Source organism: Epinephelus fuscoguttatus, linkage group LG8 (assembly GCF_011397635.1).
Source record: "Epinephelus fuscoguttatus linkage group LG8, E.fuscoguttatus.final_Chr_v1".
Taxonomy (NCBI): Eukaryota; Metazoa; Chordata; class Actinopteri; order Perciformes; family Serranidae; genus Epinephelus; species Epinephelus fuscoguttatus.
The window spans coordinates 36050956-36077785 of NC_064759.1; the positions used below are offsets into that span (position 1 = coordinate 36050956).

Sequence of the window (26830 nt, forward strand, 5' to 3'; positions counted from 1 at the left end):
GATGTGATGGATGTTGTGGGAACAAAATTTGTTTTGATGTCTGATACCTTTTTTCACCTGTTTGTTCGTCTCTGTAATATATTCTTTTTCTGAGCTTTGTCTGTGATTCTGCTAACCTAGTGTACAGAATAAAGTTTCACTCACTAATACATGTGTTTTTTTTAATGGGACTGTATTTTTGTATATGGAAATCAATAGCCCAATGCATGTTTCTGATTCAAAAAAGAACATGCATACTTTACAGAGTGCCGAGTGACAGTAGGATACTTACATTATTCAAATGTACAGGACTGACGCTTAAAAAGAATTCTTCTTCATCATATGGCCTATAGCCTCAAGACTTTTAAAAGTGAGATATTAGCATAACTAGGACTGAAACTTAAAATTATTTTCACTGTCAATTAATCTGTGCACGATTGCCTTGATTCATCGATTGGTTGTTTGGTCTATAGACTGTCAGAAAATGGTGAAAAATGCAGTGATTCCCAAAGCCCAAGATGATGTCCTCACATGTGTTTATTTTGTCCACAACCCAAAGATGTTCAGTTTCCTGTCATGCAGGAGTAAAGAAGCCAGAAAAATATTCACATTTAGGAGCTGGAATCAGAGAATTTTGACTTTTCTTTTTGTTAAAAAAAATATGCAAACTGATTTATCAAATATTAAATTAGTTGGCAACTATTCAAGGAATTGTTGCAGCTCTAAACATAACTGTTTTTATGCAGCTTAATTGCTGGTAAGCAGTTATTTTTCTATCCACTGCACTAGGCTATGATTTTCTGCTGTGCACACTTTCATAGAAACTTGGAAAGTAGTCCCTGGCCATTCAAATGAGTTATGATATTTTGTGCACTAAACATGCCCAGGCTCCACCACACATCATTTAAAATGAGTTTGCATAAGAGCTGCGTCAGCTTCTCACATTTCCAATGTTTGAGATGATACAACTCGCTTATCAGCATACTGTACACATAATGCAGTGTGCGATCCTGGAGCACCAGAGGGGGCAATCATTGTAGAAAATATGCCTGTTCATATTTCTTGGTATTTTACAGACAAACTAAACAATGAAGACTTGATCATTTGCTTTACAGTAGACAGAAGGAGTTCATCATTTAATCAGCTGATGTGCTGTTTGGCTGGAATATAACTGTGTGGACGCCCAGCCTTGACATGTGTTAACCTATCCCAGTTACACACACTTGGCTCCACAGCGGATGAAGCACTGAGAAAGATTATATGTTTTTTTGAGATTTACAGTGACATAGAAGGTTTATGCTAGTCTTTTCCTGGGGACTATTTTGCTTTGGAGTTTAATTTTAAGTCAAATGAATGAAACAATATTTCTGATGAACTCCATGCTCATCACATAAACCAAAAATAATTCAAACATTTATAAGAGCTGGACTGCTGTAATCTATAATCTATTTTGGACTATGGTCTGGGACATAACATCCCATACTGTCCCCTGTGTATAAACCCCTGGGGGCATCAACAATTGTCCAATACGAAATAACTCATCACTGAGGAGGGACAAGAATAAATGTATCACAAAGAGATAATCTGCATATAGTTTTATTGGTATCACAAAACAAATGACCATTTACATAAATTAAAACTATTTATTATTGAGTTATATTTGATCATCCTTACTCTGGCACAGTGAGAGAGGATACACTGCCGCTGCTGGCAGTGTAACTCAATAAGAGCAAACAAGCTTAGATACTTTTCAGCTATTGTCAGTGAAATGTGAGCAGAGGGAATTTAAAATGCAGCGTTGCCTCCAAACACGTCTCATCAATGTTAATGAGAGAGGAGAAAGTGGTCCGAGCCCGGCTGCTGTTAGTCTGCAAGATGCTCCACTACATGTTTATGACAATTATGTAAAATCACTTAATAAATATACTGTATTATAGAAATAATAAGTGCTCAGTGGGATTTTTGTTCAATTAATCCTTAATTGCTCTACAAAACAAGGCACATTCTATATAATTTTCAGTGATTATGGGTTTTCCAGTTTTCATGGTTTGATAGATGCATTTGTTAGGAAGCATCGGTCAGAGGGCCCAATACAGCAACAGCTTCAATCTCAACCAGTCCACCCTAAAAAGAGATATGGAGAGAGAACACACAGTTTTCAGTTTGGTTGAATCGATTACAGGACCAACGGAAACACACAATCAAATACTTACTCTGGGGAGAGCAGCGACCTGGTAGGCAGCTCTGGCTGGGTAGTTAGTGCTGAAGACTAGAGAGCAGCACATTTAAAGGCACTGGGTTACTAACACACACATATTTAGACATGTTGCAACAGATGCATGGTGGAGCTTTGACAACTGGTAAGTGCAAAAAAGTGCAACCAAGAAGTAATCTGATACACAGGCAATAATGTGACTTGTGATTTCTAAGATGGATGTGTTTTATGATGAAACATTAACAATCTGACACACCTCTGATTTGAAGTTGCAATAACTGACATGTTTAGATGAAATGCTATTTTCTGTCACTAAATAATATAAAATAAAAAGCCTTTTTTTCCACTGCAGATACTTTGACTGTCACAGCAAGACAAGCACAGGCTGTAACTAATAACACTAATTAGGGGCTCTGCTCTATTGTCCCAGTCAGTCTGCACATGCAATCGTTAGCGTCACTATTTACACCTGAGCTGCGCCTGCTAAGCCACGTCAGTGAAAAGGTCTTTTGTTACTTATCCAGTTTATGAGAGCCTTTGTCTGTCAGGTAGGTGCTGATCAAGAAAATCACGCAAAGGGACATAAGACTCTTAGGGAACACATTTTGCTTTCTTTTTGTGAATTTAAACTGGCAAAGATTTTCAAAGTTTCAGTTCTACTGATACAAAGTATTTAATCATTTACTGCATTTACAGTACGCTGTAACCCTTAATATATAATATACTGTATACTTCTTATATGATATCTAACGTCGATGGAAGTGGGACATGTCTAAAGGACCCCCTAAACTTAATTAAACCTATATTGGGGAAAGAAAAAACTTCAAACAGCACATGAATAAATATGGTGCATGTAGATGAAAGTCCTACTCTCCATACTGAATATTTCTGGGTTCATATGTGGGCTTTGTAATTAGAGTTAAAGTGGAAATAGAGGTTTTTTTTGGCTTTAATATATCTTTATGACGTAAATATTATTTGTACAATGCAATGACTGTAGAAGGACATTATTTGCATTTAGCTTGGTTCCCTATAAGCCATTCTTTTACTATGTAATTCTGCCACTCGGTATGATCCTACACACTGGACCTTTTTAAAGGATTTTTGGCTGTGTGCAGAGCATCAGATATGGCATGATGTCTGACATTTACATTACGGCTTAAACCACTGGAAGCAGCAGCTCAGGTTTCACTCTGCTTTGTGACTCTGCAAACATCAGCAGTCCCTGTAGCAGTGGTGACAAAGTCAGCTTGTGTCTGAACATTTGTCTGACACCTCTGTGTTTACTTTCTTGGCATATTTACCACATGAAAAGAAGATTCAAGCATAACAAATATCTCAAGGATATGGGCAGACAAATATGATGTTAGGATTGTTTGATTTTATGGAAAGGCATTTACAGTAATGAATAAAGAGTATATAACCACAGATCGGCACTCAAAACAGAACTAATTATGTAAGAATGAGACCACTTGCATAAAATGACTGGGAAGCCCCAAGCCATGGACACCTGGTTAATGCAGGTTCTCTGGCTTGTGCTGACACCTGGTGGCAAAGTCTGTACTGCAAGTTTCAAGTGATGAACTTCAGCCTTATTTTTTACCATGGCTCAGCTGCATAGAAAAACAAATAAAATTCCCATTGATAAGTGAATCATTGATACTTACACTGCTTGTAGACATCATTGACATTGGTAAAGTCATTCATATCAGCTAAGAGTACTGTGGTTTTGACAACTGCGGGAAGCAATGACAAGATGTAATTAAGACCTGCGACAAAATAATTCTCCATGTGAACTTCAAAGTGATCAATGCTGAATGCAATACTTTTCAGATGGTAAAGTTTTTCTCACCATTCTCATAACCACAGCCAGCTGCTTTTAGGATTTCACCCATATTCACAAGAGCCTGTGGGGGGAAAAAAATAGGTCCTCTGATCTTTTATTTTGATTTGCTCCTTTGGGGCACAAAGCTAGCAGAAAATGAAACATGACACTCCTGAAGAAACAATTCACTCTTAATAATACACTGCACTGTGACACTGCATTTATTCATACTGTATCAGCCTCGTGATGTTCAGAATATAAGACAGATTAACTTGGTGAATGATTAAAGTAAACAACTTAACATCTTTTACATAGTTATTTAGCAGTGCTCCTGGTGTATGAGTAAATGACTGATAGGTTGTATTGGGTGGGTCACCTGTTTGGTTTGAGCCTGAACACCCCCTTCCACTAGCTGTCCACTTGCAGGATCCATCCCCAGCTGTCCTGAGACGTACATGGTCCGATCTACCACCACTGCTTGGCTGGAAATCACACAGAGAGACAGAGAATCATCTGAATTAAATTAAAGGCTGAGTTATAGCTTTCAGAGGGGGCTGAAATCTTGTTATCATTTCTAGTTCTCATCACTGCTGCAGGACAGCAGACATCGATCAGACATTTTGATGATTTCCAAAGTTACTGATAACGCAGAGATTTGGGTTAAAAAGTCTGTCTTTGTACTTTGTATTATCACTGATTAAATATTATAATGAACCATCTAGCAAACATACACACCTCTGCTCTGTTGCATAGACAAAATGTGCGTTTAGACAACGTATATTTTTTCCCCTTTAAGCTTCATTCACATGCTGTATGTAAAATATAATACTATACTGTCAGCCAGTGGTCACACAGGAGCTGTACAATCCCACCAAACATTTGAATGCAAAGTCATGGCCTACTACACTTGATAGGAGAACTGCACTGGGAAAACTTGACATCGCAGTTTGCTGTTGATCTTAATAGCTTAGCCTTTCACTGGTTTACAAAGTTTAAAGGGCAGTCCCAAAACTTGTACTTTGCTCCCAAGCACATCCCAGTGAGTGATCACTGCCCCTAGCTTCAACCACTACAGACCTACTGTACGACAGAGTGCACTTAAACACAACTGTATGATTATACCGATTGACACATCAATGGCAACAACACACTAAACATTTTAACACTGTTGACATGTGGTGTATATGAATGGTACTTTGACTGCTACTACGTCAGCTGTGTGCCTGCTGTAACTTGGTGCGACTTTGAACCTCTTCTCACCTGTACGGGCCGATAGCAGCAGGAGCCTTAGTTGTGCTGATAATCCTCCTGATCAATGCCGCCATTTTATTAGGAATATGTGCAACTAAACCAGGGGAATAATACAACTGCTGCAACGGAGGTGCAAGCAAGGGGAAGCAGGGGAAAGCTGCAAGCGCACTGGATGACGTGACCAGCGCTGCCGTACTGTAAATGGCATTTTAGACGCGCAAGAACTTTTTCATTTTCCCTTTTTTTGGCACAAGTGTGGGTCTACTGTTGACACATTGAATGCTTAAATCAAGACTATTCATGACAAAGTAGAACATCGTTGCAAGAGAGTTTAGATTGGTTGGCAGTGGCAGTATAACTTTTAGTTGCGCAGATACACTACAAATCCCATAAACACCACATGTCCGGAAGCATGGTGATGAAACTCACATGGTGGCTAACTGGAGAAGACAGCAGACCCATATTTTGAGCTAAGTTTCTGGCGTACACTCATACGGGGGAATCTAGAGGTGAACACATGCTATGTAATAATAATGTATTGAATGTTTAGATAGGTTGTATTTGTGTTTTTTAAACCAACACCCAAACTTAATGTGGAGTAACGTGGCTAAGTAGCTAAAGTTAGCATCAGCAGATATTGACAAGTCATGTTGGTGTTTTCAGTGTCAGTTTTTCGTTTAGCAGTTAGCAACTGGCATCTAAAATATGTCTTTATTCTACAGAAAATGTCTGCTGCTAAAGTGAAGATGAGGGACAAGAAGCTGAGAAACCAGCCCGCAAGTGTTCAGTACCCATCTTCTCACAGCAGCACACATAATGGAGGGGACACATCGGTCACCGGTACCATGTCTCCTGTTTTTATCTGATATGGTTCAATATGTCTCTGACTATGTTCTTGTGATGCTGTCTGTGACCTCTACACTCCTCTTTCTCTCGTCTTCTCTTGCTGCTGCGTCGTCAGCGTTTCAGAGGGTCAGCAAAGCTCAGTCTGTGTCCTGTCTGACATCATCATTTGTTCTCATCTCTGCATGTCTGCGAATAAATTAACTTTAATATTAATCACAACAGTTTAAACAGGACACAGTTTTATCTCCTTTAGCTTATTCAAACTTCCTTGTGGGTGCAGAGTTTATGTAAAGGGAATAATGATGTTATAGGCAACATCCATGGCCAGATTAATTAATTATGGGGAAAATCAGATGTTAGCTCCTTTGTTGTAATAATAGTCTACCTCAGGTTTACTGTTGTTAGTAAGTAGTGTAAGATAATTTTAAATATTTTCATTACATTTTTGATTTTTTTAGGGATGTGGAAAGATTGTGTAAGCATTACAACAAAACAAAGGTTAAAAAGCTATGACACCATGCTCCTCCTGAAGGCCACAGGAATAGGTAAATCCACAGTACAGGAGCTACCTTAACACCCTTAATATTGCTGGTTTTATAATGCTTTACTAACAAAAACATTTTTAAATAATTTATAAGAATATGACAAAGTAATTGCCATAGAAACAACTGCTTCTAAGGGTGTGTGGCCACGGGGCAGTTGTGTGTCTTACCTGGTATGGAATCATGTCTTGAACACATCTCATTCTTACCTGTGATGGCTCTGAAATGACAAAATAATGATCTTCCCAAAGGTGGAGGTGGCGATAATGATCCAACTACAGAAAAGTCAAGGAACCCTCAGAAACGGAGTGGATGGGTCCGTGGACATCAGAAAGATGATGGAGGTTACGCCAAGGACATGCCCAAGTACATCAGTGGTAAAGACGCTGACCTACTCTTACAAATTTACTTTGTACTGCATACTGTAAATAAGGTGTTATTTGTTTTGAATCGTTGTATAATGACCTCACCACTCTGTGTTATTGTCTGATGGGAAATCCTATAGCTATTAGAGACCCATTTTTAATCATTTAATATACTGCAAGTCATAGAAAATGATCATATTTTCCTTTCATTTAGTACAGATGTGCTGTTTTTTCCTGCCGTCCTTCAAGTAATAATTAGCTTAGTCTAATTTAGGATACTCATATTAATGACATTTAGAATTCAGTGCCTTCCCCCTTCTCCCCCCACTCCCATCACTCCTCAGGTGGAAGTTTTGCCAGGGCCAGGGCGGCAGAGGTGTGTGCCATGTTGAAAGCTGTCACCAAGACAACAGGCAGCTGCCATGTGTTCGGAGCCCTGCCCAAACACATGAGAAGACGGGCCATGGGCCACAACACCAAGCGGCTCCCTCACAGACTGAGGGATGTGGCCAACAGAATGGTAAGGCTCAGAATGTTTCCTTTTAGCATCTTAATGTCCTACTTAATATTTTCTGTCTCTTGTTCCATAGACAGTCTCCTTCTTGAAGTGCAATAATAACTGTCATGTATCCCAGTTCTGATTTCTGTTTCCTGCCTCCTGCAGCGAGAGAAGAGCCTCCAGGCTGGCTCGAAGAAGAAGGAACAGGCAAAGAGCAAGAGCCGCAAGGCCCGCCGCCGGCACGGAAATCTGCTGCTTGAGTTCATCCGCCGCCAGAGGAAGAACGTGTGGCTGGAAACACACATTTGGCACGCCAAGCGCTTCCACATGGTTAAAAAGTGGGGCTACTGCCTCGGGGACAGACCTACATACAAATGCTATCGGCCTTGCTACAGGGCAATGAGCAGCCACTGCCTACTTCAGGTACATCATCACAGAATTGGAGTGTGTGTTGTGTTTAATTCTTTTACAAAAGTAAGATTGTTATTAATGGGATTTCACTGCAAGTAAAATAACCTTTTTGGTTTTGTCCACTCAGGACCTTTCTTATTACTGCTGCATAGAGCTACAGGGAGAGGAAGACAAGCTGCTGGCTGCTCTGTCACAGCTGACAAGCAAGGAGGCCGGTGAGAATACGCCCTACCCCAACTACAAATACATATAATCTGTCTATATTTTTAATGCTGAGAAATATTCTGTCACTGTGGACCTATTTTCCCCGTGCATCCTTCCTCTGTGAAGACACATACAATCAGTTTAGATTTGTTTAGATGCATTTTTAAAGTAATATGCGTATGGTGTGTGTTTCCAGGTCCTACATTTGCTGCAGCACTGTGTCTGTCAGGGCGAAAACAGGGCAGTGTGGTGGTGTACAGAGCAGGACAGTACCCCTCAAAGCCCCTGGGCCCTGTCACCTTCCTCTGGAGACCCCGTTCACAGGGCTCAACCCACAGGCAGCTGTGGATTTGGGCTCATCCCACTATTAAACAAGTATGCTTCTGCATTATGAATACTGCAAATATTTGGATGTAGTATTCTGACAAAAAAAGTAAATTCATCTTGTGGTAAAAGGTTGGAGTTTAGTAGATATGATAGTGTAACTCCAGCAACTGTGCTCCCTGCAGGACCTTCTTCCTGAGTTACAGACTGTGTGCCAGTGTGATGAGGCGGTTGTTCCTCCAGTTATTCCAGTAGCGACACCGGCTGAGGTTGTTCCCACCCTAGAAACAGAGCCAAAGCCCGAGAAGAGCCCTGAGGCCAAGCAGATAACTGGAACCAAGAGAAAACGAAGCTGTGAGGATGCCGGTGCACCTCCTGCTAAGAAGATACTGGGAGATGGAACCAGATCTCCCACAACTCCAGTTACCTGGAAGTCCAGCTCAAATGGAATAGTTATGAAGTTAGTGTAGTTAGTAGTGAATTTAAAAAAAGATGCAAATTGAGTAAAAATTTGCCTTGTATGAATTATTTTCACTCCAAATTATTTTATTTGACGTTTTTGTTTTTCACCTGTGAATCTGTTGCAGTGACCTCACAATGGAGATTGTACGCTATCGCCTGATTGGACCACAGTCCCATTCTGTTCTGGCAGAAACTCTGGAAGCTGCTACAGATTGTGATGTAAGAATGATATTGTTAGCAACATGACAAACGGAGAGCCTCTGAAATACACTTGCATTTCACTCAGAAGAACTGTGATGTATACCAGGTTTTTTTTTTTTCTTAAAGGAAATGAGTAAGTCCCAGCCCTCCTCCCTCTGGTGGCCTGAGCACTGCAAAGACCAGAGCAAGATGAATCTGCATCAACAACAAGCTGATGTCTTTCACATACTGAAAGGTCTATTGTTGTTTTTATTATCAGTACTTAGATTTTGTCATCTGGTAAGGTAAGCATGCTTAATCTAATATCTGTCACTGTGTAATTCATCCAGGCATGTATTCGACTGGAGAGCTCCCTGCAGGCACAGTGCTGGGTTTGACTGTAGATGACCCCAGGCTGACTTTACCAACAAAGAAGGTTAAAGCTTTGCCCTGTGTAAAGCAGGAACAAGGTAAAATCTGACCTACCAGACAGACAATGGAAGAGTGTGGGCAGTTAGTTTATAGATACACATGGTAAAATGGCAGGCAGTCAGGATATTTCCTTCCTTATGTTCCTGTTAATATATGCCAGTAGAAACCTGACCATTAATGGGACATATCTATAGCTGAGCATAGAATCAGTCTGTTTCTTGTCATGAGGTTGTTTCAGTGAGTACACATCTGGTTCTGTGCTCCGGGGGGCCTCTGCCTGGCCATGCAGATGTTCCAGGTTCAAATCCTGGCAGGACCCTGTACTCCAAACATGGCCTCAGTGACAGAAAACAGCTGATTCACTGACTATGAAGAAGACTATGAAGTCAGTCCCTTCACTGTAGAGCTGCTTTCAGTATGCTCATTTCTAGTTTACAATATATTAGGCCAAAGGAAATCAGACTATATCATAATTGTCTGATATTATGTGTTATGTCAGTGCTTACACATGTCCTTGTTTACTTAGCTAGTCTTTGCTCACATTAGGGGCGGGTGGTAGAGGAACGGAATGTGATTGCCTTGCCTCGGAAACCATCTTGTATTTTACACATTGGTTCACCCACATCTTGTAATCTTGCATTTATTAATTTAAAACCAAACATACACAAACGTAAGACATTTCTTGCTTTGCGTTAGTATTTATCAGCCTTTTTAGCAGTCTCAACAGCCAGGATAATGAGGCCCGGCTTTAAAATAACTTACATTTTTATTCTAGTCTGTGACCTGTAATCACAAGATGATGAAACTTCTTTTAAGCCTAGTTTCTTCCTCACAGTTTTTCCATAGCATTAAGAGAACAGCAGGAGGTGTCACTAGACTCTCGAGAGAGATTCACATTTGAATCTTTTTTAACAGAGCTCCTCACTGGCTGACATACATTGGGACTTAATGACTGTGCAGCTGCATGATTTTACCCATAGTGAGAATTGTAGGCACATTGGCCAGTAGTATTTGCACTACATGCCTTATGTTTATTTCAGTTCTCCACATGAGAGAATTTACAGACCTTGGAAGTCTGCTTTAAAAAATAAGTTTCTTGAGTTACCGAGTTCATGTTGCTGAGTAAAAGCTAGAATAGGTTGTTTTACAGTAAACCTGTAGCAGGCTCTGGGATTACTTAAGGGTAAACATAAGTCTGTCTTTCTTTTCGCAAAATAATGTTTATCCACTTCTTAGGCTGATGTCTCGATCCTTTTTCACAGAAAGATCCTGTTTTCATATCAGAATAGTCTTATTTACAGTCAAGTGAGATCAGGGTATGTAATTCGTACTTAAAAAAAATCCCTTGAGTATAGATTGTATTGTATTGTATTTAGGGTATGAACATTTTACCATGCCAAACTATCCATTCAGACTCAGAGTCATAAATGAAGATGCATCATGTATGAATGATATGTGAATGAGCGAGTGTTACAGCATGTTCCTGTTACCATAGCTTAATATGGTTTATTAATAACCTATCAATTTACTGCTATTTGAGATGTTGGGTTATGAATCTCTCTAAAGCCTAATGCAGTTACTAATGAAACAAAATCTTTGCCTTGTTTTTTTCTGAATTAATGAGATTAGTATCTCAGAATTATAAAGTTTTCATTAAAAGATTTTTTTTTTTTCATTTTTTGAATAAAACAAAATCATCACACAAATTTTGAGAAATTCTGAGATAATGAACTCATTAATTCAGAAAAACAAAACGTTTCTCAGAGTTCTGAGATAATAGAGAGATGCTGGTCATGCAGGAGCGTGCCATGTGTGCTGTGTGTTTGTTTCAGAGGTGGACGAGGAGAAGAGAAGGGAGCTGATGTTGCGAGGAGTCCCAGAACCCTGCTGTCAGAGTTACCTGTGGGAGCAGTCTGTCCGGGATAACGTCACTGATAACAAGATATCGGAGCAGGTAGTTAATCATTTTTATACAACCAGAGATGTTATACAGTACTCATCAATAATTGTTGTACTTTTGCTTACAGTGCATGTGCATTACTTACTTCTAAACACTTTCCTCTGCATCCTAGCCAGACATCTCTGTTTCTAGAAGCACAGGTAAGCTTAGCTGTTGCTCTAACCTCTGGCATTTTATCTGTGTTGCCTACAGGAGTTGAACCGTATGAAAAGCGAGGTGCTGGTGCCGGGGTCCAGGCTGAGCCCCACACCCCTGCAGGGCCGGGTCCCCATCCTGCTGGTTCATCAACCTGGTAAGCAGGTGGGACATGAGATGAGCTCCTGGGGTGCTGGATGGGACCTGCTGCTTCCTAAAGGGTGGGGCATGGCCTTCTGGATCCCACTGGTAGGTAGCATGGACGGTGCCTTCATGATTAAATTTCACTTTATTATCTTCACTTTCTGATAAGTGGCAGCCATCTTACTGTTTTGTGTAATGTTAAAACTAGCATAATTTTACATATTCTAAAACTGTCTGTTTTAGACATTAGTACATATCAGCTATAGTGTATCAAGAAGAGTGATGATGACTACTTGGTAAGCTTTGGGTAGGTTGTAGGTTTCCTGGTATTTGACTGAAGGTGCTGTGAGGCTCCATGTGTATAATACAACGGATGTCAGTACTGAGACCTCTGTGAAAGATGTTTTTATTATTTGGTTGCCTCGTCCATGCTTTGGGGCAGTTCCATTTTGTTTGGACAAGCACTGTGAAATACTAAATGTACCTTGAAATTTAAAGGCAGACTGGAAGCCCTCAGGTTTGCTTTGTTCCCCAAAAATCCAGTGTTTGGTCTTGTCTGCTTTGTTTCTTCCTCTGCCAGGTGTACAGAGGAGTTCGCATCGGAGGGCTGAACATGAGTCTGAAACACTCTCAGAATAAAGGAGCCCCCCACTTCCCCCACGATTACCCAGACTGCCCTGCAGGCATTCGTTTTCAGGAGGAGCAGGAGGCAGAGCTCCTGGACAAGTTCAAAAGGTCAGCTGAAAACTGAGCGGGAAATGAACCAGACATAGTAATGTTGTGTGTGATTATTATTATCAGTGTTTTCAGTGGGGACATCTTGTGCTGCCAAAGCTTTTGTATATCTTGTAAAATTATTTTGGCACATAACTAGTGTGTCAGCCTACTGATAGAAAACAGAATCTTAAGAAATTGCCCAGAATATAGACAGACGTGTTTTAAATTACCCTTTCAAACTGTGAGGGAAACTGTTTTCAGTTAAATAGGAATAAAGTAAGGTGATAATGAGACGATGCTGGAACTAAAGATTCTTTGTAGTGTTCTGTTACTGCATGACTGTACAATCATCTGCAAGGAAAAGATAATATTCACTAGCCTACAGCCTAAGTAAGTGGTGCGAATGTCAGTGGATTAGAGGTTTTGATAGAGGAAAACGCTCTAAAGCGCTGACCCCAGTTAATTGCCATTATGCAGATATTTCCCACCATGCAGACGAGATGGTAATAAGGCTGTGTGCTTTTCATCTACTACAATCCACCGTGCAGCAGTCATGATTTGTTACATAAATTGGCAAGGTTGCCCCCAACAGTTTGACAAGGGTTTGACCTTCTGATCTCTTCTGTAGGCGTCCGCCCGCCAAAAGAACCAGTTACATTAAACATGGCTGTCTGGCTCCGTTCCGTTGCCCGTGGCAACAGCTGGCCGAGGAGTGGGAGCTTATCTTGAGGGAAGGAAGAGAGGAGAGGAAAGGAGACTGCCAGACCCAAACTACAACACAGGCTGACACAGTGATGGAGGAGGAGATGACATCACATGGAGATATCACTGTCACGAAGCCTCCGAGCCACATAACTGTACTGAGGTACATGTTTATCTTCTTTTATATTCATGTTTGTGATAAATGCTGAAGGTTTTTTTTAATATCCCCTCTCCTTGTCTTGTTGTGAAAAAAATCTCATGTCAGTAAAAACACACACCCACTGCAGTTTTGCGCCAAGCTCCCTTCAGACGTTTAACATCCTGCACATCTAAATCACACTTCTAACAATATTAATGCAGTTGACTTTTAAAGGTCCCCTGAGCAGAAATGTGCACTGTTTTAGGGGGTTTCGGGCTCCAATCATCACTTTGTTCCTTTTTTTTTTTTATTAAGAGACCCCAGTGCAGCTTGTGACAGGCTTGATTCATGGGGCTTCTCCAGTCTACCTCCCTTTCATCATAACGTCCCTGATGAGAATACCCAAAGTACATCCAGCCTTAAATTGATGCAATACATCACAGAGATTAGTCGAGGGGAAGAGTTGCATCTATCCTCATAAAACCATCACACGAGCTTTGAGTAATGGCTGACTTTATGAGAAAAAAATTGGATTGATTTTTACCGTCCATTGGCTGCCTTTTTGTGTTCAGCATTAGGAATTAAAAATGTGCTTTAACCAAATTTTATGTCTCTCAGGGTGCTTAATAGGGCCAATGCAACTTTTCTTTTGAATATAAATCATTTGTTATGAGTTGATATTGGTTGTTTTTTATGCTTCACAGGAACAGAAAGTCACTGAGGCTGCTCTCAGGTTGGTGCAGACCCACGACATCTAAAGGTCAAAGGCCATGCCGTGTTGGAGAGGTGCCACCTCTGGACCGCTCGGCTATGAAACAGTTTTTCACAGCGCACGAAATGAGCCTGGTGTGGGTGCGTCTGTCACTACTGTCCAAAGGCAATCCACAGCTTCACGCCATTGTGTGTGTGCCAACTGCAGAGGACCTGAAGCTGCTGTACAACAAGCCTGTGGACAGTGGCCCCCAGGAGCCCCCACACAAAGACCACTTTAAAACCAGAATTAGACGTCGGAAGAAGGGACCCAAGAAAATTGCAACATTGTCCTCTGATAAGACTGAGGGCAAAGAGTCAGACCTTCCCTCTGCCTCTGAACCAAACCCCACCACACCTGAAGGCCCCAAATCATCCTCCCAGCCTTCCTCTGACCTCATCCTGGGGCTGTGGCCGGATCCTCTGCCAAGTGTCATCTCTCACTGCACCCGAGTGACTCTAGGCTGGGTCACTCAGGGCGACTTCTCCCTGTCTGCAGGCTGTGGGGAGGCCCTGGGGTTTGTCAGTGTTGCCGGTCTCCTTAACACCCTCTTTAACCAGCCGATGGAACACAGAGGAATGTTGCTGCTGCGTAACCCCACATCTCTACACTACCGCTTTGCTAAAATCAACATAGAGGTCTGACTGAAACATCTGAGCCTATGCAGAGCTTAACTTCCAAAAAGCACCGAATTCTTGGTTAATAGAGAAAGATCAACATGACTTCTATCCTGCAAAGGCCTAAAATTATACGTAATTAAATTGCATGATGCCTCATTTGCCAAGTGATCCCTGTGTGCCTTGATAGTCTATTGTATGGTGTTGGCTGAAGACATAATGGCATGTATGGGGCATGACGACTACAAGCTACCTGGTGGAAGCTGAAGGAACAATTTTTAGTTGTGTATAGGCTATTTGACTCTGGGAAGAGACATCCTTATTGTTTTATTTGAGAAGGGTTGGTTGAGTTTTCATAGGAATGCCGTAGTCAGAGGGATGCATCTCAAAGGGATCAGATAAATGTGGTTTTCTTTTATCAACTGGGTTTCCAAAATTAATTAAAGGAGCTATATGTAAGAAATCTAAAGCAAATAGTCGTAAAATCATTGTAATATGTCACAGAGACTAAGGAATAATGTTCATATAACATACTGATCTCACCAACAACAAGAGTACAGCCAGAATATTCGCATTTAAAAAAAAAAACATTTTTGCAGTCCGCAAATCATGTTTATGTTTTGAATGGTGACACCCACCGCCGTCTACCAGTCACGCAGTCAGTAGTGTCTCAGCATCAGTTACAGTTACGACTGAGCTACAGCAGCACGGCAAGCAACGTTAGCAGTGTCCTGGCACATAACATTAGCAGTCGGCTTCTCCTCAGCTGTATCCCGGCAGCAGCGTTAGCAGCAGAGAAGCCGGACTTGCTCAAACAGTCCGCTGGAAAACTGAAGATCAAGGACGCGACCCTGCCACGGCAGCCGCCCGTGGGCAAACAAATCAGTCTCCAGCGTGCCGCTGTCCAGCAACCTCGAATCTGTAGGGGAGGGGGGGCGGACACGACTCGCGGCAGTATTCTGAATTTGAGTGCAGTAACCGTTTTGGCCACATTCTTACTTACAGCGCCTTTAATTTAAGGCTTATTTTACATCCCTCTATACCAATGCTAATGATGCTGTATTAATGTCAGTGTCAATCTATTATTTTTAAAAAGGCAAATTAATGGGATGAATTTGAGAGAAGTGTCAGATTCTGTTTAAAAATGCCACGGCATTGACAAGGTTTTGTTTGAATAAGCCAATAAAACATACCGCACTTGACAGGATTTGTCTTCTGTGGTTAATTACTGCCACCTTCTTCTGTGTAAAACCTTACAAATGTTACAGCACACTCAATCTAACCCCCAACAATGAAATATTCATTATAGTCTGGCTCTTATAAGTAAATGCAATGAACAACTGATACTTTAACATGCATTCTTTTTATAGTTACACTGGCATGTACACTGGTTTCCCACACATCCCATAATGTGTAGGTGGCAGATGAGAGTTTTGTTGCTTGGCAACACTTAAGTTTGGTAGCAGTTGAGTATGTAGTCTGAGGTTTATTTGAGGTAAAGATGGGCGGGCAGACTGCATTAGTGCTTTTTATACGGGTTATATCATAACAGGTTTCAGAATGAAGCATGCTCAAATTTTTCACACACAAATTCAAACCTGCCAGATAAGTGTGAGCAACTTTACCTGATCAGCTGTGAGAGAAGGTTTACATAACTACTGAACTACTATTCTGTTTGTTACTTCATATTAAGGGAATTCACTTTACCTCAGATCCACACAACACATGCACCAAGTTGTCTGGACCTCTTTGAGCTCTCTCACCACTAGAGGGCACTAGTGCACTTATTTTGCCATAGAACATGAAATCTCCAGACTGTTGAAACATTAGATTTTCTCCTTGTTTATTGACAACCGGTCACACATACACCAACATATTCAACTGAAAAACACAACACATATGTTACACTGGAAGGCATTTGGCACAGTGGCCTCCTGGACCCCTTTTTAATTGAAATTTGTTGCTAGTAGGGCATTTGATATTGCGCTGTGATCCTGAGGTGTTTCAGTGCATTGAGAGTCATTTTTTCCTCATCAGTTACTCCTGACAACCCTGCTGGAAATACTGTTAACTCAAGAGATATTTAGGATATTGACAGAGATTTGCCTTTTTAAAAATAAATAAAATCTAAGACCAATATGGCCACCAATACTGCCGCTCAGCTGGCACTGGTTTGAGTTGATGCCTACCATTTATTTCTATAAATAGAGATATTGTTGAAGTACCCAGGAGGAAGAATGTACACACACACACACAAATCCACCAATATTACAGTCCAAACAGATGGAGCTGGTCCTATGAATCGTCTGTTTGGCCAGCTCTGTTGCACATGAGTTTGGCTGCCAGCGATCCGTATGTCAGAGTCTTTGCCTCAGGCTGAACTTTGTCTGTGTGCCTTCTCCCTGTGAACACGGACAGCAGAGCTCATTAGATGGACCCTGCTGCCAGGGCTGCAGACATCAGCAGTCAGATAAATTCAGGGTCACTGCCAGCAGATTCATGTGGTCACTGCTGGCTAATCAATACACCATACTCAATACAAATAGGTCAGCATGCAACGTGCTGTATCGTGATGAGAGCTGATTAAAGGTTGATGAAAAACTTACCAGGGATCTTATCCATTGCGATAAAATTGCGATCCTGTTGCTTTATTTTTGGCCTGTTTCGGGCTATCAGGAAAACTCCAAGGAAAGACAGAAGACAACTGGAAAAGAGTAACATAGTGATACCATCTCACAGTAAATACCATATTTTAATAAGCTGTAAATACTGGTGTGTTGTTGAATACTTACCCGAAAAGGAACATAAAAATGTTAAGTAAAGCCAAGCCTTCAAATTCCTGGTAAAATACGATCCCTGCAAAATGAAAAAGCACATTAAAATGCATTTCACATCTCACAGAGTACTAGAATAGATCATCTAAAGTGCTTTGTTTGTGAAACATAGCCCTGCAAATCCTGAGTACACATTACGCTGGGATGATGAGAGGAAAGCGTTTAGTTATTAACTGAAGAGTGTCATTCTTGCTGATGAGTAGCAACACAGAAAATGTTCAGGTTCACTAATAAACCCTCAGAATAACCCAAAAGACACAATTTACTCTCATGAACAGTGCACCTTCACTTTTCATGTGCTTACTTTACTGTCCAAAAGTCTGCTGCTGTGAACACCTCCGGGTTGGGACCAAAACAATAATATTCTTCAATTTGGAACTAAACTAATCTTACAGGAGGAGTCCACCCCCAGATGTTCTTATGCTGCCAGATATAATACATCAGTAATTTGTTGTTCAGTGCACTCAATTGTGGGTTATATGTGTAGGTGGAGAGAACAGTAGTAATACCAAGAGCAATATTAGAGCTGGATATTCTCAGAAAAGGTGAGAGTAACTCAAATCACCACATGCCCTGTGGCTCTCCCTCATTGATCTATGATGGATGTTGCCCTGTATGATTATAGGACATCAGTGCAAAATGGTGGAAAGAAGCTGTTGGTCTTTTGTCTAAGAGAGAGACACCAATAGCTGATGTTTACTGTTGATGTTTTGGACCGCTGGAACATTTTCTGCTATTACACTTCACTGAACCGCACTGGAAATAGCCAGAAATGACGTCATGTTGGGCAGTTTATCCACTAGAAGAATAACAAACAACATAATGGATTTAGTAATGTCAGGTCCATTGTCAAAAATGTTTTAAATCATATTAAAGTGTTTTGAGGGTAGATTTTTCCATCAAGACAAAAATGCTTTTGAAAAACATTTTCTTGATTCTTCTCAGATTGAACAAAGAACACTATTACTGACAGGATAATAAAGACCCGACCTGACTGAATACACATGCTATAAATACTGTGGGGCTTTTGCTGAACAAGGACTCCTAAGTGGTTCACATATACAGGAGTGAATCATCATCTTGACTGTGTATTATATTCCACTGTGTTGTGTCATGAATCAATTTCAGCTACTGCAGTTTTGGAGCACATCTTCATCACAAAGTGCCGAGTTTGAGTTGGCATGAAATATTATCCTCCACACATATCTTTAAGGATATGGCTGCTGTTTCTTAAAGCCAACAAATACTATCAAAAGACCAAAACTAAAAATGTGCAAGTCTGGCAATACTTTCAGACCTCCCTACCCTGCGTGTGGCACACAGCCCACTACTGAAGAAGTCAGTCTTTATCCTATGGGTCCATAATTTAAGAGTAAATTCCTTAAAATTTAAATTTCATATTCCTGGAAAGAGCAATGCAATTTGGTAGAAATTATAGGGAATATAAGAATGCCCTTGAAAGAAAAGTTTGTTTTAACCCTACTGAATTTTAATTCATTATTCTTTTATTTGGCCTACTGGAAACTGAAATTACCAACTCAAAACTGATTTTATTTTTAATACTTGCTAGCTGAGTGGCTCTAGGAATGGCAATGTCAGCCTGTTTGACCAAATACCTGCAAAACTAATGACATTCCTCCAGCTGTACTTTGTGTTTTGCATTTTACCTGCAAACATCAACATGTTAGCATAGTTACTGTGAAGGTGTTAGTATGGTGACACTAGCATTTAGCTCAAAGCACCACTGTGCCTGATGCAGTAAAGGCTGCAAACACATTCATAGATCAGTAATACTCAGCTTAGGGCCCACAATAGGGTGCCGGGTGGTCTGTCAATCATTTTCTAATTTACAATGAAAATAAACTGACTGACTCTAGGAGTATTTTTTGTACTTTAAATAAGGTGCCAAAGTGGAAAAAAAAAAAAACAACCCTGACAGAGGTCCATGCTAAGCAGGCCCTCAGAAAGTGAGCCAGACTTTGAAGTGGAATTACAACTCCCAGGTCTGTCACGTGATGCCACTGGGCCCAAAAAGTCTTTTCTTCCGATAGACTTACATTGGGAAAGAGACCTCTGTAAATCCGTAGATTCATTTATTTGAGCATCACAGTCCCTGCGAAATGACTCGTTCCCCTATCAGGATTTTATCAAGTTGGCTATTGTGAAGTCTACAAGAGCTGCAAAAATAAATCATTTTAACGACATTCAAGTTAGCTGAGCGCTACACTGGAAGTAGCCGGCTTGGCCGACTGAAGTCTCCAGTGTGCTTGCTGTATGGGCCCAATAATGCGGAAGCAGTGCCAGTTATCCAGATAATTTCATACTGCGGAAATGAAACTTTTTTGCCGTCATGCACCATTGAGCAACTTTCATAGGAAAGAACTAGGCACCGCCACCAATGCTGTATCCAGGTCTCTTAATACACCCATGAGGCAAAGCCCTGAATGTCTTCAAATCCTAGAAAGGCCAACCCCCGTGGCCTTCTGTCATTTTGAAAAAGTGGGCCCCGGGCAAAGCAAGTAGTGTCCCTGTTGTAGACCCTTAGTCTTGTTAAATGAGGCTCAGCAATTTCCTAAAACAACTGGGCACTGTAATTTTTAGCAAACTCCAGCTACTCAACATGAATCAATGCAATTGTTGGAGACAATTTTCAGCCGCAGATGACACCAGGACAATGTATGTGGGATTGACTCACAATAACTACAGTGGCTACAAAAAAATGTCACCAGTTTGGAAACGATAATACCAGTGTTGGATCAGTTCATTGTTGGTTCTGGTCTTTTCACAGGATTTGTGGACAGTAAGAAACTTGTCTTATCACAAACAGAATGACAGAAGGCAGTGAGTGAAACTTAACCCACAGCAGAGTGACAGCTTTATGGATTACATACCTGCAACAATTGCACTTGCAGTGAAAAACACAAAGTTGATGGGAACCACTTCTGTAGCATCAAACATTTTCATTGCCTGATTTAGAAATCTGTAGAGAGAACAGAGAAGATTTGAGAGGTGCAGTGAATGTAATGTCCTTGCTGATAGAGACACTATGTGGCAGCCTATTCATCCATCATAATACTGGAGGTGTGCTGCAGATACAATGTCACCATATCTAATATATTATTTTCCTCAGTTTGTTTGGGAACTGAAAAATCAAAATTGCACCCAGCCTGTGACAAACATGAGGGATTCGAGCAATAAAAAAGGCTGAAAGAGGAGAAAATATAAGGTACACAGAAGAAGAGAGAGAAAACCATGACTAACTTAATCTGGAAGGCACAAGAGGCGACCATGACGACGAGCATGACGTAGAAGATGGGGTAGATGAGCTGCAGCTGGCCTTTTATTGACTCTGTGATCATGCCCGACACAGCTTTGACTGAGATGACTGTCAGAGAGGCTGCGGCAACAAAAACCAACAGATCACTTCAGCATTTAGTTGATACAGACAAAAGTCTTCCTCACTGTAGGGGTGGCAGTGGTTTGTAGTGAGATTTAGTGAATTATTTTCTTCCATCATGCCCCACTCAACTGAAATGATAACAGAGCACGGATCCATTTTTTGGTAGCCAGGCAACAAAGCAACCTCTGACTACCTAAATGCTTTAATCCATAACCTCTACCCTCAATCAGACAGCTTTCATTTGTTCATACCGAGCAGGGCCACCAGAAGCATCACAATGACGATGTGCTTCACCTTCTTCCTCTTGTACACATAGAGCAGGATGCAAAAGACGATGACCTCTATGAACTGTTGAGAGAGCATGAGAGACAGGGGGGAGCACACAAATCATTAACACAGATTCAATTTCCTCAAACTTTGCACAGAAAATGAAAATCTGAATTGGACTCGAATTGTACTTTTGGCCATCTTATCTATGTAACAATGTGCTGTGTGCAGGCAGTGAGCAGTGCGCTTTAATTGAAACAAATGACCGTGGCAGAAAAATGAAATGAATTGCTGGTCCTTAATGAGGAGAGCCCAGGGCAATAGCATTCAGCTGTTCAAGGACCTCTGATATAACACCACACAGCTTTAATGGATGGAGAATAAGAAGGGAGTGCAAAAGTAAAATTGAGGGAAAGAAGCTGACCTTTAAATGTCTCTTAAAACATTGTGTCTCTATGAATATGTTAAATAGAGGTCTTATTTCAAGATTTCATTAGTCTTTTTGGAAATGGATTAGAAAGACCTGGGTCATTTGCATACACATACCATTTAACACTACACACACTGTGAATGACACCAACGTGGTTTAATAGTCGGAATCCTTCCAGATTAAATAAATTGACAATAGTATGACCTCTGGAAATAATGAGAAGACAGCGATAGATATTTCATTTGCCTCTGATTAATCACCACCTACAGTTCACCACATATTGTTGGAGATTGTTCCTCCACAGGCTGATGAGTATTCACAACGCATTGCCAGAAATGGAAAACAGCGTAGCTTTTCCACACCATCAATCACCGCAGCCAGAGGCAGCAAGACTATCTCAATTTAAAAACATCTGTTTGTCCGTGTGTGTTTTTTCTAATATCTGCCTGAACATTTCTCTTTTGTTTTTCATCCAATAGTTGCTTTTTTGTTTCTGAGTGTGTAAACATCCATTCAGCAAGGAGGATTACATTCAACAGTGGGATGTGGAATATGGTTGAGAGAAATGCTGTGCCCTGAATAATGATGGCACTGCTACCCAGGGCAACACATTCACTGTTTATACTATTGGCTAGCACCCCTGATGAGCTGCTAGCTGTTATCCTTTTGGATTCATCTCTGCCCGGCTTGATGGATTATGTGCAGATAATCGGTTGTTCCATAAACAGTGAAGGGGATCTAAAGGATTTGGAGGGAGTTTAGGTGTATATTATATGTGTATAATACAAAAAACCCAAAGATTAATCAACACCTATCCAGAAGTCTTACCAAAAAAATTGCACCCCTGACTTTAAATTATAAAATGATTTTTCTATTCAGGGACAATTTTGTATATATGACAGTTTATAAAACTAAATACTGTAGTGATGGGTGAAAATTAATGAATACAATTTTTTAACAACTCCTTTTAGTGTCTGTCTGGTATGTACAGGGTCAGCCTGTCAAACTTCTGAGTGCTCACGAATCCCCATCTTTTCCCACTTGCCCACTCGCTTTTATCATATTATGATAAGAGGATTCAAGTTCAGACAGCCTGGTAGCTACACTCATTGAACAAGACTGATGAACCGTTCTCTCTTAGTGGGACGTCAGAAAAATGCAGAAATGCAAAAACGCAAAAATGCAATGGCCCTATCTAAACCCAGTGTTTGGTCTGTCCATTCTGGGCTGCTGTAGAAACAACATGACTCTGTTGGAGAGGACCTGCTCATTATGTAGATATGAAAAGCTCATTCTAAGGTAACAAAAACATCCATCCATCCATCCATCCATCCATTTTCTAACCGCTTATCCTCTTGAGGGTCGTGGGGGGGCTGGAGCCTATCCCAGCTGACATTGGGCGAGAGGCAAGGTACACCCTGGACAGGTCGCCAGACTATCGCAGGGCTGACACGTAGAGATGGACAACCATTCACAGTCACATTCGCACCTATGGGCAATTTAGTGTCACCAATTAACCTAGGTAACAAAAACACTTTTCTTATTTTCAGGTGATTATAAACTGATGAAAACAAACTTATTAACCTGCTTCCAAAAGTGCATGCCCATTCCTGCTGCTCATTTTGTTGTTATGCAGTAACACAGTGCAGCAACAGCACTGAATCAACAAAGGTCTTGAGGTCTTAATTCAAGTCCAATTTAATTGGTCCTGGCAATTAAATTGGACTTGAATCAAGACCTCTGCCAGCCAGGGCCAAAGGTGCTTCTAGGTGTTCCTCAGATGGTCATCCTCCTGACTTCGGTGAGTTCATGAGCTTTAAGTTGTTATGTGGAAACATCATGAACGCTTCAGAGAAGATGTGTTGTGCTTCATTGCTCAAAGTGTTAAACAACAGGTTGTTTACTCTCATTTTTCAGATTATTCTGACACCACATAAAAGCAGCACATGGCTGTGGAGGTAACTGGGACATCTGCTACTTCCCCCTCAAAGAACATCAGATTGTTGATCATTGACATTTCTGTAACATTACACTGAGCATACAAAGCCTACCTACATACAAGTGAGAGGCTGAATCAATGCATCATTTCGTAGTTATTAATGTAACTTATATATAATGACTGGTGATGCATTAAAGAGTTTTGTAGGATCACAATTTAAAGAGCTCAATACATTTACATATTGCAACTCAAAGGAACTGAAACTGTGAAAACAATCGGTCCATCCATCACTAAAATACTGCAATAATAAACCAGTATATAAATATCAGAAATGCAGCAGGCTACAGATCCTCAGTGGTGTTTAAGACTTCCACTAGCAGTTTCCTGAAGAACAGATCAAAGGTATCACACTTTCTAGCACAAAAGAGTGCTTCTCTTTCCTCCTCACTCCTGAATAACACAAAGAACTGTAACTCTTTAACCTGAAAAGTGGAAAACACAGAGCTCCCTCTCTGCTGCTATCGCAGGAGTCCTGGCATCAGTGGAAAAGCAGCAGGATATGACCCTCTGCTGTAGAAATCTTCCTTTAAAAGACATCTAAGGTGTTTACAGAGACTAGTGTTAACATTTGGAGCTAACATTTACATTTTGTGATGAGTAGGTTTTGAGAAAAACACCTTGTTTCAGCTCTGTACCAGATCTGTCACTATGGTAACAGCTATGTTTATGCCATCCCTGCCTGAGGGGAAATTGGAGTAGGAGAGCACATGGGTGAATGTTAATGCACTGGCAGACCATGAGGTGTGGCCAGTATTTTTTAATACTGAGTGCAAAAACACAATCTTAGTTATAACAGACTCGCTCCCCACTTCACAAAATTCGATTCCATTCATTCACTGAGGTCAGGTTGGTCATCAACTTTACTTCACCTCTTGACAGAGCATTAATAAAAATGCATTACTTTAATGAACCCTTAAGAGTAGTCATCCTCTTGCTCCTCTCCACAGGGAGGTTAAAGGTTGGGATGAACTAATTGAAAGTGAGACAGGAATTGGTATGCATACAGTAACATGTTTGAGGACATTTCAGTGGTGTGCTCCTTTAAGTATTAAACAGCAACCCACTGACACATACAAACGTTATCTCCAAGGAAACAAGAAAAAGCTCACACATGTAACTGGACTCAGGCAGTGAGAGAGTTTTACAGCGTTACATACAAGGTAAAGCAGGAAGTGCCAACTGACAGCGTAGTACTGGACCAGATGGGCTGTGATGTGAGTGGAAGTGTGGGGGGCGAAGGTCACCAGGACATACGTTCCTGTTATTGCCAGGGTGCCACCTATAAGAAAGAGAGCAGAGAGTGGTGAGACTGTAGTGAAAAGGTTTTGTTTCTAACTCAGATGTGAATGCAGAACTAGATGCACATATTTTTTAACTCACCTGTTACAACAGGCACTATTCTCACAATCTGCAAGTATGGCTTTTCAAAATCGGTCCAGTGTGTAGAAGTTAGGGAGCATTGGCAGAAATTGAATATAATACAAGAAGTATGTTTTTTAGTGCATAATCACCTGAAAATAATAATCGTTGTGTTTTTATGACCTTAGAATGACCCATTTATATCTACATAGGGAGTGGGTCCTTGTATATGGAGATCACCATGTTAAACTGCCATGTTTCTACAGTAGCCCAGAGCAGACAAACCAAACACTGCCTTTAAATAAAGCCATTCCTGTTTTTGCACTTTCATGTTGGCCACTGTAGTTAGAAGCATGTTAGAAGTGCTATTACGGCTTTAAATCACCAGGTCTGTTTGTTTTGGTGAGGAAGAAACCTCTGCGGACAATTTGGCTCCTGATAAAAACCTCCTGAACAATGAACACTGAGGAAATTCCAACTGGAAGACGTTTCAGTGGGTTACAATCTGAATTTCTCACCACTAGATTTCACTAAATCAACTTATATCTTACACACTGTTCCTTTTAACAGTCACTGCAAAATTTAAAGAGTTATTTCATGTTCAAAAGTTTTCCTGCTGTGCAAAGTTTTTGAACCTGTACGTCATGCACACCTCTGTGAGAGTGACATTTATTTTGTTATTGGTGATATTGGTATATGCTACATCATGTCAATAGGCATGAGCTTTTTTCTTATAAACCGTAAAAGGAAATTTACCTACCGATCTTGCCAGCCCCCTTCACTTCAAAATGCATTGTGCCTCACATGTGCAATCTTTGTTTAGAAATTCTGAGTTAAGAATTAAGACTTACCTTGAAAAGCCAGCTTTGAAGTTACTTACTCTATCAAAGGACTAACCTTCAGAATAAACTCACAGTTTACCTTATTGGAATATTACCATGAGCTGAACATTTCATTTTTAATTTCAATTTTTTGTCATTCATCTTTTACATCATACATCTATTGTTGGATTGCACAACCCTTTGCAAACTGGGCACTGCTAAAAAACAGTTTGCTCTCAGTGATTTCCCCCTTTATAAATAAAATATTCATACAATTAAATGTTTCCAGTATGTGGCTGATGAAGTCACTCAGCAATTACAAGATGATAGCAAAACTGGCAAAATTGCTGATGATTTATCCTGGAAAGCAACAATATGCAGGGCTGTGTGGTGCTGATATAAATGTCCAATCTAGCAGTTGTAATGACTGTCATTGTGACAACCATCACGACCATGCCACTTAACAGCAGACTCTACAAATTGTTATGACAAACAATAGCTTTTCATAAAACAACATAATGGGACAGGTCTGTTGAACAGATTGTGCCTTTCATTTCCACTGGCAGAAACACACAGCAATTAGACTTTTTAACTAGCGGAAAAAATGTTTGATTTCCATCTCAGACAAACTACAATGTTTTGTCGGTCTCAGGTTTGTTTTTTTTTTCAAACTGAGATAATCTGTGAAGTCACTTTGATATATCTGAACTCTAAAATGTTACCTCTCAAGCTCAGCAGCAATCTGAGAGGATCCCAACTGAGTGTTTGCTTACCAACAATGTCAGAGGCGCGCACCGTCTCCTTGAGGAAAACCACAGATATGATAGCGCTGGCTGGGAAGTGAAAATATATTCTTGTTAGTTTAACTGGCTATAAAACATGCCACAGTTACTTTTCACGGCTAAAAGAATATAATCTGAACTGGGACACAGTTTTATCTCATACTGTATACTTTTTAAACAGCAATCAGATACATTAAACACAGTGTTGACACCAAATAATTTGAATTGTAGATCGAAC

General features: G+C 40.6%; 3 protein-coding genes across 7 annotated transcripts in view; 1 reads left to right on the forward strand and 2 right to left on the reverse strand.

Moving 5' to 3' along the window:
* Positions 1 to 1559: 1559 nt before the first annotated feature.
* On the reverse strand, positions 1560 to 5433 carry LOC125893822 (2-iminobutanoate/2-iminopropanoate deaminase-like). The gene is made up of 6 exons (XM_049584751.1): positions 5280 to 5433; positions 4396 to 4501; positions 4047 to 4101; positions 3862 to 3930; positions 2193 to 2248; positions 1560 to 2103 (listed from the first exon to the last, which is right to left on the reverse strand). The coding sequence occupies exons 1-6, from the start codon at positions 5342 to 5344 to the stop codon at positions 2044 to 2046; spliced, it is 411 nt and encodes a 136-aa protein (XP_049440708.1). The 5' UTR covers positions 5345 to 5433; the 3' UTR covers positions 1560 to 2043.
* Positions 5434 to 5679: 246 nt separating this feature from the next.
* pop1 (POP1 homolog, ribonuclease P/MRP subunit) lies at positions 5680 to 15906 on the forward strand. Of its 4 annotated transcripts, none has more exons than XM_049583108.1 (16): positions 5680 to 5779; positions 5993 to 6110; positions 6910 to 7035; positions 7368 to 7543; positions 7688 to 7945; positions 8061 to 8148; positions 8334 to 8512; positions 8647 to 8921; positions 9049 to 9142; positions 9251 to 9359; positions 9454 to 9573; positions 11368 to 11489; positions 11688 to 11879; positions 12355 to 12509; positions 13120 to 13356; positions 14037 to 15905. In XM_049583108.1, exons 2-16 carry the CDS (start codon positions 5996 to 5998, stop codon positions 14725 to 14727), a joined length of 2937 nt encoding a protein of 978 aa, XP_049439065.1. In that variant the 5' UTR covers positions 5680 to 5779; positions 5993 to 5995; the 3' UTR covers positions 14728 to 15905. The 4 variants fall into 4 exon arrangements, with proteins under 4 accessions (XP_049439065.1, XP_049439066.1, XP_049439064.1 ...); XM_049583109.1 differs by having other exon boundaries at positions 5702 to 5739; positions 14037 to 15906; XM_049583107.1 differs by lacking the exon at positions 5680 to 5779 and having other exon boundaries at positions 5798 to 6110; positions 14037 to 15906.
* A 630-nt stretch (positions 15907 to 16536) lies between these two features.
* Positions 16537 to 26830, reverse strand: part of LOC125892834 (NIPA-like protein 2) — a 32671-nt gene continuing 22377 nt past the window's right edge. Inside the window, exons 4-11 of one of the 2 annotated variants that reach the window (XM_049583114.1) lie at positions 26584 to 26643; positions 24788 to 24909; positions 21186 to 21282; positions 20796 to 20931; positions 20426 to 20514; positions 17493 to 17556; positions 17307 to 17404; positions 16537 to 17102 (exon numbers count right to left, since the gene is read on the reverse strand). In XM_049583114.1, the coding sequence (XP_049439071.1) occupies positions 16996 to 17102; positions 17307 to 17404; positions 17493 to 17556; positions 20426 to 20514; positions 20796 to 20931; positions 21186 to 21282; positions 24788 to 24909; positions 26584 to 26643 (773 nt within the window). In that variant the 3' untranslated portion in view covers positions 16537 to 16995. Of the gene's footprint in view, positions 17103 to 17306; positions 17405 to 17488; positions 17557 to 20425; positions 20515 to 20795; positions 20932 to 21185; positions 21283 to 24787; positions 24910 to 26583; positions 26644 to 26830 lie in introns of those variants that run through there. The other variant, XM_049583115.1, reaches the window with a different exon arrangement.